The sequence below is a fragment of the Jaculus jaculus genome, chromosome 22, assembly GCF_020740685.1.
Source record: "Jaculus jaculus isolate mJacJac1 chromosome 22, mJacJac1.mat.Y.cur, whole genome shotgun sequence".
Lineage (NCBI taxonomy): Eukaryota > Metazoa > Chordata > Mammalia > Rodentia > Dipodidae > Jaculus > Jaculus jaculus.
Window position 1 is genome coordinate 9,626,742 of NC_059123.1, and position 16,063 is coordinate 9,642,804.

At 42.3% G+C, this 16,063-nt stretch overlaps 1 protein-coding gene across 2 annotated transcripts in view; it reads left to right on the forward strand.

Moving 5' to 3' along the window:
- Window positions 1–16,063, forward strand: part of Ptpro (protein tyrosine phosphatase receptor type O) — a 263,974-nt gene that overhangs the window by 216,418 nt on the left and 31,493 nt on the right. Inside the window, exons 15-18 of one of the 2 annotated variants that reach the window (XM_045139541.1) lie at window positions 1,744–1,864; window positions 4,737–4,805; window positions 8,516–8,599; window positions 15,880–15,915. In XM_045139541.1, coding sequence (XP_044995476.1) covers window positions 1,744–1,864; window positions 4,737–4,805; window positions 8,516–8,599; window positions 15,880–15,915 — 310 coding nt within the window. The remainder of the gene's footprint in view (window positions 1–1,743; window positions 1,865–4,736; window positions 4,806–8,515; window positions 8,600–15,879; window positions 15,916–16,063) is intronic. The other variant, XM_045139542.1, reaches the window with a different exon arrangement.

The window sequence follows — 16,063 nt, forward strand, 5'->3', positions numbered from 1 at the left end:
GCGTGTGGCACACAGCTTTAATCCTAGCATTCAGGAGGCAGAGGTAGGAGAATCACCATGAGTTTGAGGCCACCCAGAGACTACATAGTGAGTTCCAGGTCAGCCTGAGCTAGAGTGAGGCCTTATCTTGAAACAAAAAATGGACCCGATGGGGCTGGAGAGATCGTTTAGTGGTTAAGGCAGTTGCCTTTGAAGCCAAAGGACACATGTTCAATTCTCTAGTACCCACATAAAGCCAGATTCACAAGGTGGCACATGCATATGGAGTTCATTTACCGTGGCTGGAGGCCATGGAACACCCATTCGCCCTCCTTTCTCTCTCTCTCTTAAATAAATTTAAATATATATATATACACACACACACACATACATACACACTCTGAAATGTACTTTAACGTTACAACTCTATATTCTGTGACACTTCTAAGTGCTTTAATGTTTATTAATTTTCATAATATCCCCTAGAAACTTAAAACAGCATGTGATTTTGCCTAGTTTACTTGCAAGTTAAAAGAAAATGAGGCCCAGGAGCCAGGCATGGTGGCACATGCCTTTAACCTCAGCACTCAGGAGGCCGAGGTAGGAGGATTGCCGTGAGTTCAAGGCCACCCTGAGACTACACAGTGAATTCCAGGTCAGCCTGGGCTAGAGTGATACACTCCCTTGAAAAAAGCAAAACAAAAAGCAAACAAAAATGAGGCCCAGAGAGTAGGCGGCATGGCTTCTGCAAATGGCACACACACACAGTCAGTACTCAGGTGAACCGGAATGAGCCGGCAGATGGGAAGTAACCAGCACCCAAGACCCCAAGACAAGTGGGATCAGTTCTATGACATTTTTTTTTGTGTGTGTGACAGGATATCATGTAGCCCATGTTGGTCTCAAACTTGAACGCCTGATCCTCATGCCCCAGCTTCCACAGTGCTGGAATTACAGGCATGCAGCATCGCGTCTACCAGTTCTGTGATTTTTCCTGATCCATGCAAAAGAGGGTGTGACTCCCCTCGACTCACTGTGAAGACATGTGTGAAGACCTGGAACATATTTTTTCTGGTCATACATGAGGTGTGAGGGAACAGATGGTGGTGAGGTGCCACGGTAGACCAGTTATTTTAGAAAATACGTGAAAGGAACAAACCCCACACTGGGGAGTCTCCACCCTAATGTATCAGTAGGTTTAAACTCTGGGGCTGGGCAGCTGGGAAACCTCGGGACATACGGAGGGTCAGGACGCGGGCTTCTGCTGACGTGAAAAGTGCCCTTTCCATATCCATCACTAGTCATGAGCAAAGTGTACAGCTGTTTTTCCTGACTTTAAAGTCAAGGGCATAAAATAAGAATCTGCCACCTTCTAAGCCTTGGAGAATGTCATAATCCTTGGTAGTGAGTTCTAGGGTTGGTGTTTGTTTTTAATTTTTCAAGCGAATTTAAACCATGGCACTGAAATTCTTCACATTTATTATTCCTCTGTAAGCATATCCTGCCTGTTACAGGAATGCTGTTTAAAAGGAATAGACTTGGTGACTTCCAGGTACATGACAACCATCTGTCGGCCTGCGGTTTTACGTGAGGACAAGGTGATACTTGGCTTGGAGAATCACGATTGCTACCATTAATATTGCCGTGGCAAGCTCACTGCTGCTCAGAGCCGATGAAAGGCGATGAATGGGGCTGTTAGTTTCTATGGAGCGTAACCTTGAGCAATGCGTGGTGCTCTCTCTCTCTCTCTCTCTCTCTCTCTAGTTACAGAGATGAATCCCAACATAGTAGTAATCTCAGTGCTGGCCATCTTGAGCACCCTTTTAATTGGACTGCTTCTTGTCACCCTAGTCATCCTTCGGAAGAAACATCTACAGATGGCAAGGTAAGAAAAGGTACTTTACCTTACCATCTTTTTGTAAAATTAATTCATTTATTTATTTGAGAGTAACAGATAGAGAGAGAGAGAATGGGGGCGCCAGAGCCTCCAGGCACTGCAAACGAACTCCAGTTGCATGCACCCCCTTGTGTATCTGGCTTACGAGGGTTCTGGGGAATCGAGCCTCAAACCAGGGTCCTTATGCTTCATAAGCAAGCGCTTAACCACTAAGCCATCTCTCCAGTCCCTACCTCACCATCTTTAAAATAGTTTGACCTTATAGACTTATAGCTTTCACATACCTAAGTTTTATAACTGTACATTTAATTCAGTTTTTGGTGTCTCTTTCTATTTTGTGTGCTGCCTAAGTAAATTATGAAAACTCTCTTATTGGTTGGGGAGATGGCTCAATCAGTAAACTGCTTTGGCAAGCGTGAGAACCTGAATTCAGATCTCCAGTACCCAGGCAGAAGCTAAGTGTGGCATCATGCCCCTGTAATTCCAGTTCTGGGTAGGCAGAGACAGGGCTTACTGGCTAGCTAGACCAAACTGGTGAGCTTTAAGCACAGTGAGAAACTCTGTCTAGAAAAATAAGGTAAAAAACAATAGAGGAAGACATCTAATGTTGACGGCTGGTCTCTACATATGCATGTGTACATGTGCCCCTACACATACATGCACACGTGTACATGCCCCACACATACATGTGCATGTGCACATGTGCCCCCACATGTACATGTGCATGCCAATAAAGAGAAAGAAAATACTACAGCTGAAATAGTAAACCAAAGTGTTGCTTGCTTGCACCAAACCAGATCTCTTCCTGCCCAAGTTAGCGTTCTAGGAAGCCAATACATAGGGACTTATTATGATCAAAAACTTTCACCTATATTTGGAGTGAATGAACTAGATATTATAGATGATTAACGAAAGGGGTTAATAAACCTGGAAAGCTAAGAATATGGGGAAAAAAGCTCTCATTACTTCTGTTTTATCAAAAACTATATATATCTGTAGAGCTTAGGACGAGGTCCATTAGAGATGCATTTTCAGCTTTAGTCTCGTCACCCAGAGCCATGGGGATGCTAAGGAAATGCTCCACCATGAGCAGCAGGCTCGTTCGTTTTCCTTTGACTGTGGCTGCATTGCTCCTTGGGTCATATTCTCAAGTGCTATCGCTTGTTCTCACATTATCAGGGTAATTCAATTTCCCTAAGAAACTGGTTCTTATTTCAGCACTACTGGGTTTGGGAAATTTGATTCAAATATATATTTGCGCGATGTTGGCCAGCTGAAAAGCAAATCTTTTTCCATGCTCAGAGTTCTGTGGGTCACACGTTTCATAAAGAAATGTGTTCATCCATCATGATTTAGCAAGAGCCTCCCTGGGTATATTAAAAGGCCAGACATCAAAACTGAAGTACTTGAGATATTTAAGTTGAGCCAGGCTGGTCTAGTAAGGAGGTAAGAATGGGATGCCAGGAACGTGGAAAACAGCGGTCGCTTCTGAGGGTGAAAACCGACCTCACAAAGGTAAGTGTTGGGATTAATCTTGGAAAGATAAGGCGGCCTGAGGGTTAAGCTGTTCCAAGAGCAGAAATTTTGACATTTTCAGCATAATGTGCTCTTGCCTCAGTGATCCAACTTTTTTTTAGGGCGGGGGGGGGGGTTTCGAGGTAGGCTCTCTCTCTAGCCCAGGCTGACCTGGAATTCACTATTTAGTTTCAGGGTGGCCTCGAACTCATGGTGATCCTCCTACCTCTACCTCTCAGGTGCTGGGATTAAAGGTGTGCGCCAGCACATTTGCAGTGGCAGAAGGCCCTGGTGCACCCATTCTCTCCCTCCCTCTCCCTTCCCCCCTCTGTCTCTCTCTCTCTCTCTCTCTCTCTCTCTCTCTCTCTCTCTCTGTCTGTCTGTCTCTGTCTGTCTTGCGCACGCACGCGCGTGTACTATATATATGTATGTGTATATTTGCCCCCTTTCTCTCTCAAACAAATAAAATATTTTTTTAAATAGAAAATCCTCACTTTACTTAGGAAGTTTATCCACCTTCCTAATGAAGTCTTTGTAAAAAGTGCCTTATCAGAGCTGGAGAGATGGCTTAGTGGGGAAGACACATGCCTGCAAAGCTCAAGGACCCAGGTTTGATCTTCCGGGTCCCACATTAGCCAGATGCACAAGGAGGCACGTGCATCTGGAGTTCATTTCCAATGGCTGGAGGCCCTGATGCACCCATTCTCTCTTTTTCCCTCTCTATATCTCTCTCCCTCTCTCTGTCTCTAATAAATAAATAAATAAATAAAAATCTTTTTTTTAAAAAGTGCCTTGTCCCCAAATAGTGCAAAGATTTATTTTAGGATTATTAATACCTTCTAGCAATGATCATGAACTGGCCTTCCATACTCAAATGTCACCATTTACAACATTGTAGAGGGCAATTTCATTGCTTCATCTTTGTGCTTTGCTCTGTATGCAAAAGAGAGTCATATAGAATTGATATTATCATTTAAAAAAACGATTTCTGGGCTGGAGAGATGACTTAGCAGTTAAGTGCTTGCCTGTGAAGCCTAAGGACCCTGGTTAGAGGCTCGATTCCCCAGGAATCTGGAGTTCGTTTGCAGTGACTGGAGGCCCTGGCATGCCCATCCTCTGTCTCTCTCTCTCTCTCTCTCTCTCTCTCTCTCTCTCTCTCTGCCTCTTTCTCTCTCTGTCTGTCATTCTCAAAAAAAAATAAATAAAAATGAACAAAAAAATAAAAATAAATAAATAAATAAATGATTGCCATCCTGATATGCCAGTCAAGGCCCTGTCTACTTTCATGGCAGGTTAAGAGTCCCCGTGAGGCGGCGCCCTTGACTTTCTGGCTTCTTTCCCACAGGGAATGTGGAGCAGGCACGTTTGTCAATTTCGCCTCCTTGGAAAGAGAGGGGAAGCTTCCTTATAACTGGTGAGTATTGTTTTGGGTCAAGCCTCCAGCTAGCTTATTAGCCAAGCTGCATCTACTGCAAACTTGATTTTACCATCTTTCATCTCCGAGACGTGGGCTGTGAATTAGAGTGCTAAAGTGAAGAAGACGGTCTTCTGTGGCACTATTTTGAGCAGTGTCCTCATGTGGCTGTGCAGAGGGCACATGGCTTCTTTCTGTAAGTGAAGTAAATCCAAGTGCAGGAGCCACATGAAGCATGTGGTAGCAAAATGCACCAGGGGAGACTCAGTGAAGTGACATGGGACATCAGAAGCTCCACCTAAAACTTGTGTCTCTGTGTCGAGGTTGTGAGTCACAAAGTCTGTTCAAAAAAAGAAAAGAACAAGTCAGATAGGCCAGGAAGCTCACATCTCACAGGCTAGTGAAGATCAAGCAGAAGTCATAGTCTTTAGGAAGGAGTCTGAAAGACCTAGAGGAATTAATTAATTATAAAAACATCATCAAGGGCTGGAGAGATGGCCTAGCAGTTAAGGCATTTGCCTGTGAAGCCAAAGGACCCAGGTTCTAGTCCCCAGGACCCACATAAGCCAGATGTACAAGATGGCACATGTACCTGGAGATCATTTGCAGTGGCTAGGGACCCTGATGCATCCATTCTCTCCTCTCTTAACTAAATTTTAAAAGGCATTATCAAAAAATCAAATTACCTACACAAGACCATCATCATAGGAGGAAGAGATCATGACATCAAAATGAAAGAGAGACTGATTGAGAGGGGGAGGGGATAGGCTGGAGGGTGAAGTTTCAAAGGGCAAAGTGAAGGGGGGAGGGAATTATTATGTGATATTGTTTACAAGTATGGAAGTTGAATAGTGGCACACGCCTTTAATCTCAGTACTTGGGAGGCAGAGGCAGGAGGATCGTTGGGAGTTCGAGACCACCCTGAGACTATATAGTGAATTTCAGGTCAGCCTGAACTAGGGTGAGACTCTACCTCAATAAAAAAAAAAAGACTAAATAGTAATTCCAGCTTAGAATTCACTTTAGTCAAAACTCACGAGTCACAAATCAAGTTGACATTAGATGTGAAACCAACATGCCTTTGGTCATCTTGTTTGCTAGCAGTCATGAAAAAACTGTCTGAATGGACGCATTTCATATTAATCTCTAACAAGTGAATGGCTTTCATTTTTAAACCTCTGAGGTGGTTAATGTTAAGATGTAGATTGGAGAGATCAGAATTTTTACCCTAAAGAATCAAGATGGATATGGACGTTAGATAAAATATAAACTGTACCTCCTTTGAAACAAGACTATTTATTGTTATTTTAGAGAGAGAGAGAGAGAATTGGTGCACCAGGGCCTCAGCAGCTGTAATCAAACTCCAGACACTTGCACCAACGAGTGGGCATGTGCAACCTTTCACTTGCCTCACCTTTTGTGCGCCTGGCTTATGTGGGACCTGGACAGAGATTGAACATTGGTCCTTAGGCTTCGCAGTTCAGAGCCTTAATCGCTAAGCCATCGCTCCAGCCCGAAACAAGACTCTTTTAAATAAGATGGTACTTTGGACCATTTTGAAATGTTAACATGAATAGAATTTTACCATTAAGATGTGATCAATCAGTTGTGAAGAGAGAGCATTTGTAAACCCTTAGTGATAAATAAACTAAAGGAACATGACTAAGTTTGTTCAAATACACTAGTTATCACTCTTACCAAGATTAAGAGACTGATTCATGGACACCTGTTTCCTGCCTTAAAAACACCTGGTCCCAAACTCCCTGGTATGGGTATGTGACCCATCTAAAAACTGATCCACTTGTACTAATGGCTAGAGTACTCTTCAGTAACTAAGCTTACATCCAGTCACAATGTGCAAAATGTACAGGAGACTAGATTTGGAAGGACTAGAGCAGAAGAGAATTCTTATTTTTTGTTTTTGTTTTTGTTTTCCTGTAGCGCTTGGCAAATATAGTTTCACCAGCAGTAGAGTGTTCTGAGTGAGAACAGAAATCTCAGTGGGGATTTGTTCTAACTAAAGAGACAAGGTGACAGCATTTCTTCCTCCAATTCTCACTGTTGATGGGGCCACTGGATATATTTTAATTTATTTGCAGAGAGAGAGAGACAGAAGAGAGAGAGAATGGGCATACCAGGGCCTCTAGCCACTGCAAATGAACTCCAGATGCATGTGCCCCTTGTACATCTGGCTTATGTGGGTCCTGGGGAATTGAACCTGGGTCCTTTGGCTTTGCAGGCAAATGCCTTAAGTGTTAAGCCACTTTTCCAGCCCCAGTAGATATCGTTAAATCTGTGTGAATGGATATTCTATTTTACAAGTGGTTTGCATATCAGGATCAGATTCCAGCCAAGCATTTTAAGTCAAGTATAAATTAGAATTAAAAGGGAAACTGAGTTTCCTCTCTACTGGGTGCCAACACTACCATAGAGCAGATAATTGATGAGCTGTTTATTTTGAACAACTGATCAGTATCACAACGGATCAATGTTTTAGGGAATAATTACAGAAATCAATAGTCATTTAAACTAAAAATGATCTAGAGTCTCATCAAGCATTATGCAGTTTAAATATGTCCAGAAAGCCTACTGTTCCCTCCTCTGTTTCCTCACTTCAGCTCTGCTGAGCTGTCAACTGATGTTTCATAAATTTCTTAAACTAGATTTAGTCACAGGAAGAGTAGTTAAGAATCAGATGCACTGGAGCTCGTTTGCTGCATCCAGCTAAAGGCCCTGACATGCCCCTTCTCTCTCTCTGAAATAAATAAATAAATAAGGATTTAAAAAGGGAGAAGAGAAAAAGCCATGGCAGTTACCAACGATGTCTGCATAGATTTCCATTTTGTTGTGCTGCTGAGCCAGGGTGAAAGCTTCATTGTTGCATTTGGACATGACCAGAAACTGGATGGCAGACCCGTAGTCCCCAAGCTGTAGAAAAAACCTGACAGAAGACTGCAATCAGCTTGACTCACACAGAAAACAAGTTTGTGACCTTAATGGTTATTACTGATTGTCAGCTTGACAAAATCTAGAATCACACAGGAGATAGACCTCTGAGTGTGTCTGTGAGGGAGTTTCTCGGTTGGGTTAACTGAAGTGGGAGACTCACCCTGAATATGGATGGCACCATTCCACGGGCTAGGGTTCCAGACAGAATGAAAAGAAGAAAGTACTGAACATAGTTTGGAGAGATGGCTTGGTGGTTAAGGCATTTGCCTGCGAAGCCTAAGGACCCAGGTTCAATTCCTCAGTACCCATGTAAGCCAGATGTACAAGGTGGTGCCTGCGTCTGGGGTTTGTTTGCAGTGGCTAGAGGCCCTGGTGTGCCCATTCTCAATCTCTCTCTCTCTCCAATAAATAAATAAAAGTATTTTAAAACAGAAAAAAAAAAAGAATCAGATGCAATGTAGGCAATGAGCGCCACAGAACTGAATGCAAAATCAAATCATCTAATAGCAGACTAATTGAGGCAAAGTAAGCTGAAAGAAATATATCTGTTGGTGATGAGATCTTGGGCAAATAAAAACAGATTCTCTCAACATTGTAAGCCCACACAATTAAATCCCATAGGACGGTCTAAGATCTCATTGCAATTAAGGTACTTGTATCAATTGACGTCAGTAAGTAATTCGCTGATATCTGTTCACAGTTATGTTACTAACTCTCGCCACATCTCCATCTTCACATCTGTTATCTATTAATGCTCACAGGCGTCGAAGCATCTTTGCTTTCTTAACTCTGCTACCTTCATGTCTTTGGACTGACTATCTTTTGGCATTTTATATTAATCCTTGGTAAGTGACTTTTTTTTTTTAATCTAACACAAAGTCTTTAGAAGTTGGCTTTCGAAAAGTAAACAAAATGGCAATCTTTCTTCTCAGTTATTTCACGTGTGTTTGGTAGCAACCTAGACAGCGAGTCATGTGTAAATAGCACTGAGCAGTTAATGGTACCAAGATGCCTGCACCACCTCCCCAACTAAGTTTTCTTATGGACATACCCTGGGCAACCCTTCCTTGTGTGCATCCACAGGCCTTTGTGTCTTTGTGGAGTCAATCTTCTGGCCCCTCATATTTGACTTTTGTTTTCTTTCCTACCCTCACTCACTAGAACATTCCATACTTCCAAGAAGGTAGGAATGCAAGAAGACAGAGACACCAGAATCAGTAGTCTGAGTTTGGGGCCTCTTGGTTTTGTAATAATGGTAACTCACTGATCGGTCAGCATCTCACTACACGTAAATGTCTTTGTGCAATTTTCTTCTTTTACCCACAGCCCTTCAGAGCTGTACTTCTTTCTGAGACGGAAAATAGAGTTCCAAGATTAACTGTCTTAATATCGTAAACTAGCACATAAAAACCCAGGTTCCAAGCCCAAAAACTCTATCCTTTCCTCCTAACAACAACAACAGCAACAAACTTTCTTTAATTTGTTATTTTCTTGGCTTTTAAGTCATCTGAATCAAATCTTAAAACATAGCCTCTTTGGTTTTCTACTAAATAATAATAATAATAATAATAATACAATTAAATTGTTAGGCTAAGAAATCTAGAAGACTTTTTTTTTTCCTCTCAGGAAACTAACACAAAAAAAGTTATTGTCTATAAGTACTATCAAAAACCCAGACATGGGGACCCTAGTTTATAATCCCAGTGCTGGGGAGATAGAAACAGGTAGATCTCTGGGGCTCACTGGCCAGCAAGTCTAGACTACTTGGTGAACTCCAGGCAGATGAGAGACCCTGTTTCAAAACAGGCATCTGAGATTGCTGCCTATCACCCACGTCCACGTACATGCACTCATGTGCACACACACACACACACATACACACTCACACAAATACTAATGCAAAGTTGTTTTGGTAGTGCATTATGAACAACAGAACTGTTGACAGACTTAAATGGAAGAAATAAAATTTAAAAATACTTCATGGGTTGGAATAGTGTGTGTGTGTGTGTGTGTGTGTGTGTGTGTGTGTGTGTGTCAACCTGGAGAGCTAGTTTCAGAATGGTGGTTAATCAAATGTCCTTCTATCCTCTGAGGACAGAATCAATACAGGTGGCAGATGTTGAGATTAAAACTTGCAATGAAAGATATTTTTAAAAAAAAAAACAAACTGCCTAGCGAGGTGTGGTGGCACATGCCTTTAATCCCCACTGGGGAGGCAGAGGTAGGAAGGATCGCCATGAGTTCGAGGCCACCCTGAGACTACATAGTGAATTCCAGGTCAGCCTGGGCTACAGTGAGACCCTACCTTGAAAAGAAAAAGAAAATGTCTGGACTGGAGAGATGGCTTAGCAGTTAAGGTATTTGTCTGTGAAGCCTAAGGACCCATGTTTGACTCCTCAGATCCCACACAAGGTGACCCATGTGCAAGGCTGTGAATACACACAAGGTGGCATGTGAATCTGGAGTTCGGTTGCAGAGGCTAGAGGCCCTGGCACACCAATTCTCCCTGCCCCCATAAAAAAATAAAAAGAAATCAAAAATGACTTCCTTTGTTTGGCTATCAGTAATGCAGGCGTGTGTATATTCTTACAAAGAAAGAGAGACTAGAAGGCAGCTTTTGAAATAAGCTCAACCGTGATCAATGTGTGACATCACTGTCATTCTGTTTGCTGCCCTCAGTATGCAGGGTGAGGCTCCATGGTCCTCAGCTTGGAGTTTTTCAGTATTTAGCATAAACTAGTTCTCAGTAAAGTGGTGCATATAATGTTTTCTTTTGTGTGTTTATTTATTTATTTATTTTTTTTTCTGAGGTAGGGTCTCACTCTGGTCCAGGATGACCTGGAATTAACTGCATAGTCTCAGGGTGGCCTTGAACTCACAGCAATCCTCCTACCTCGGCCTCCCGAGTGTTGGGATTAAAGGCGTGCACCACCACGCCCGGCTCACATAAATTATTTTACCTTGACTTTCACGACCTAGATCACCTTTTAGCTGTACACCTGCTAGCCACCCTTATGGGTTCCACCTGTCATTGGAAGTATTGGCATATATTCTCCACAGATTTCAGTTAAGACAAAAGGAAGCTGTGTACAGTATTATATTCATCTCCTTGCTTAATTCCCTCAGACTTTCTCATTTTCCCCAGTTTATTTTTTTTTTATTTGTATGTATTTGTAGAGAGAGAGAAAGAGAGAAAGAAAAAAAGGCAGAAAGAGAGAGAGAGAATAGGCTTTCCAGGGCCTCTTTCCACTGGAAAGAATTCCTGATTTATGTGCCACGATATGCTTCTGGCTTTGTGCGGGTACCAGGGAATCAAATCCCTGGCCAGTGGGCTTCCTGTGCAAGTGCCTTTAACTGCTGAGCCATATTCCCAGCCCTTCCACTGACTTTTAACCTTCTATCACGTGGGTCTCTGCTTGCTCACGAGTCTTTCTTAACAATCTGCTGATGACCTCACATTCCAGCTTCACCAACCCCTTCAAGGTCTCCAAAGATGATATTAATAAATCATGGGAGACCCTGGCTAAGAGGTATTCGACGCTGTTAGTGGGTTTCAGAAGAGCCATCCTGAGCCTGGGAATGGTTATCTCCAGGAGACAAAGCCATGCTTTTTGTCATGTGCACGTCACGACCAGTAAACATATCCAGTAAATCAATTAGACTGGGCTGGAGAGATGGCTTAGCGGTTAAGCGCTTGCCTGTGAAGCCTAAGGACCCCGGTTCGAGGCTCGGTTCCCCAGATCCCACGTTAGCCAGATGCACAAGGGGGCACACGCGTCTGGAGTTCGTTTGCAGAGGCTGGAAGCCCTGGCGCGCCCATTCTCTCTCTCTCCCTCTATCTGTCTTTCTCTCTGTCTGTCGCTCTCAAATAAATAAAATAAAAAATTTTTAAAAAATAAAAAAAAAATCAATTAGACTGTCAGTCCTCAGTCCTAAACTGGAGTTGTGTCGATACCAAAGAAAACTCCGTGTTCTTGCCCCTCAAGTTCTCCTCACCAGTCCCCCCACTTTCAGTTTGCTTCATCTCACAGCTACCTCACGGCTCCCTCTGCTTTCAGCTCATTTCATCTGCTAAATGGCCCTGTTGGATTGCCCCTGGATACGTTTGTCTTCATGGTTTATCTGCCATGTTAAACAAGAGCTAAAACTAAGAATTATTCCCCTATACTCTTATTAACACACTGTCTGGCTCCCAGTGGAGACGGGATTATTAGGAGACAAAGATTCCCATGGTTTTCTACAACACTCCTGATGCTTCTAGAAGTTTGAATGGAAATCAATAGACTCAAGGTGGGCGTGGGGGTGCCCGCCTTTAGTCCCACCATTTGAGAGGCAGAGGTAGGAGGATCGCCATGAGTTCGAGGCCACCCTGAGACTACATAGTGAATTCCAGGTCAGCCTGGCCTAGAGTGAGACCTTATCTTGAAAAAAATCAAGAATTAATATATAAAATAAAATAGAAATCAACAGACTCTTGTCAGACTGTGTTGCTGAACTCCTTCCCAGGGTAGCAGCGACAAACAGGTACCCAGTCCACTGCCGTCTGAGTTGGCCCTAGGATTGTACTATGCTTGAATTTCTTCTCTTCGGTGACCTTGGAAAGTGATGCCTTTTGAAAGAGTCAACTAATTTGAGCTAGCATCATCTAAATTCACTGTCGTTACTTTTTTCTTTTTGTTTAATTCTACCACAGCCATTCTCAAGCTGTATTCAAGTATTCTTCTGCCTGTCCTAACTCCTAAACACAACAGTGTTTAAACGGCTGGAGTTTGGTCATGGGTACTGCATGCTGTTTGGAGTATGATGCAACCCAAAAGGCGTGGCGCAAATGATTAGTTGTTTCTGTTTAGCTCATGAGATAATAGGACTTATGAACCTGAGGATGTTTGCTTTATTATACTATTATTATAATATATATATTATGTATATTTTAATTATTTTATTTTACTATTATTATATATATTATATATATTATTATAGCTATTATAAATTCCATGCCTCTGCAACTTCCTTGTTTGGTTAGGGTCTTTCTTTTAATTTTTCTTCTAAAACTTTTTGTTTATTATTTATTTATTTGAGAGTGATAGAGAAAATGGGAGAGAGAGAGAGAATGGGTGCGCCAGGGCTTCCAGCCACTGCAAATGAACTCCAGATGCATGCGCCCCCTTGTGCATCTGGCTAACGTGGGTCCTGGGGAATGGAGCCTTGAACCGGGGTCCTTAGGCTTCACAGGCAAGTGCTTAACTGCTAAGCCATTTCTCCAGCCCTCTTTTAATATTTTTAACATTTATTTACTTATTTATTTATTTGACAGAGAGAGAGGGGGGGCCATGTCAGGGTCTCCAGCCACTGCAGATAAACTTCAGACATATGCTCCCCCTTGTTCATCTGGCTAACGTGGGTCCTGGGGAATTGAACCTGGGTCCTTTGGCTTTGCAGGCAAATGCCTTCACAGCTAAGCCATCCCTCCAGCCTCCAGGTGGTTTTTTTTTTTTTTTGGTTTTTCGAGGTAGGGTCTCACTCTGGTCCAGGCTGACCTGGAATTAACTCTGTCATCTCAGGGTGACCTTGAACTCATGGCAATCCTCCTACCTCTGCCTCCTGAGTGCTGGGATTAAAGGCATGTGCCACCACGCCCGGCTTGTTTTCTGTTTTTTTTTAAAAGATTCCAGAAAGGCTGGCTTTCTGAGACTGTTATACTCATAAAAATAACTCATGAGTAATTCATTTTAATTCCTTGAAGTCATTGAAATTTTGTACCTTACTTTACATGAGTGAAAGAAAAATGAAGTGCATGATCATGAATGAGCGTGTGTGTGAGAGTGTGCGTGAGTGTGTGTGTGTGTGTGCGCACGCATGTGTGTGTGCGTGTGTGTGTCATTTGGATACTATTTGACATTGTAAAGGAGTTACCCTAACATTGCTCAGAACTTTTATGATAATGTACACACACACACACACACATGCACACACACACACACACACATATATACACAGCACATCTCTTCCCACACATGCCAGTTTAAATTGCCCACGAAGCCTTAACATACATGTTTACAAGTGAACTTTTCTATCCTTGAGTCTTGTAATTGGCACCGCCATTGAAAATAGAGAGCAGTTCTCTCGCTGTGGCTGTGGAGACTCCTGATTCAATCCTGTCATACTCCATCGCTTCCTGATATAGCGACATCGCAACAGAACAGGAAAAACACACACAAATCAGGAAGCCATGCACAAATGGTGGCAATGAGTCACCCACAGCGTGCAATGGTGTTTTAAAGCAAGCTGAACATTCGCGCTGTGAGGACGGGGAAGGCAAGGAAGAAGTATGTCTGCCTCTGAGTCAGCCTTCTACAGACTGCTTAACAGTAGCTACACTGAACACATTCGGTATCACTCCCTCATGTGAACCCTTTGTTCCTCTTTCCCCTTAAAGTCTGTTTGGATAGGAAAGTAATTTTTTTGTTCTTGCTCATTTACAATCTCAACGTATGCTGATCGGCTCCACCAGAGCTGTCAATCCCCTGCCCTGGTGAACTGCTTTGCTACCACACGAAAGTATTTGGCTGTCACTACACAAACCAGGATTTCTGAAATGCACTGAGTTACTATCACAAGAGCTGAATTAAAATATAATCTATGAAGCTGGGCGTGGTGGCACACGCCTTTAATCCCAGCACTCAGGAGGCAGAGGCAGGAGGATCACCCTGAGTTTGGGGCCACCCTGAGACTCCATAGTGAATTCCAGGTCAGCCTGGGTTACAGTGAGACCCTACCTCAAAAAACAAACAAAAAAATTTAAATATATATGTAATCTATGAATAATGATTTTTAGGTTCCCATATGCCTAAGTGATTTAGCTGTGACCAATAGTCCAGTGTTGTTTTCTCTGAGAATGAAGGAGAATGCACTGTCATGCTGAATTCTAAGAATGAAGCCAAGGAGGAAAGGATGGGATGATTAGGAAAGGGATGACTGAATGGGCTGTCTTCATTTAAAAGCTACCAGAAACCCAGCAACACCCTTCACTGTGATGGAGGTTTCCACGTCATTCCAGACCTGCTCACTTTCTCCCCAGCCCCAAAGCACTCTCCCTGACCAGACCCTCCTGGGCTTACGTCCAATATCAATGTTTCTTACTTTCTTTTAACTACTTCAAATGCTATGAGTTCTTTTTGTTAGTGAATAGTTATTGTACATAGCATATCAAGCATATTCAATTATGGTTTGTCACTTGTCCCTTATGCAAGATAGTAACAGAGTGTTTCCGTGGCTACTATCAAAGCACCAGGTAAGGTGGAAAAAATTACTCAAACTACAGTATACAAAGGCAATTAGCCAAGACAGGTATTAAATATTTCCTGGGTTTGAGCTTGTAGGTTACTCTTAAATCAAGAAGGAACATGTGAGACAGCTTAAAACCTAGTTGAGGGCCTGAGAGATGGCTCAGTGGTTGAGGTTCTTGCCTGCAAATTCTAATGAAACAAGTTCGACTTCACAGTGGCCAGATGCACAAAGTGGCACACGCCTCTGGAGTTCGTTTGTAGTAATTGCAGGCTCTGGAGTGCCCATTCTCTCTCTCCTTGCAAATAAATACATAAATTTTAAAACCTAGTTTAAAAGAATACATAGAAGAATTGCCCGTTTTATGTCCACAGTGGTACCACAATTCACCTCACTTATGAAAATGTCAGACATGGTTATTTTAGTTTATAATGAAGAAACCAACCCTGGACCTTCTCAGTGTTTGTACTTCATTCATTTCTTCCTTCCCACCTACAAAAGCTGGGAATCTGGAAATGGGGGCTTCTATATATGCAAAATACTTTAGCAACTTAACCACCAGGGAGATAAAAGTTATATTTTTAGAACTGTTTTTTTAAACTGTAAAATACAAGATTCAAGTGTGCTTTCAATCTAATAGACTTTTTAAAAGTGAATCTGGAATTATTATTATTATCTTCCCACCTAAGGAAAACTAGCTTAACAAATCCGAGGCCTATTTAATTAAAGTTAAATAAAGTTCAGGCTCCTAATGTAATTATTTAAAATGCTTTTAAAATTTAATTATTATGCTAATTCTTTTACTTGGATAAATTTGTCTTTTTTCTTTCCCAATACTCAGGAGTAAAAATGGCTTAAAGAAGAGGAAACTGACTAAGTAAGTTTGTCTTTACTATTGTATTTAAAGAATTTCCTCATAGTGACTGAAACTTTCTGAATTAAGATGGCCTGTCTGCACAGGAAAGGGGTTCAGGAGAGGGCTGTCTGTGCTGGGAGAGTTAAGCACAGCACATGTGGGCGTCATG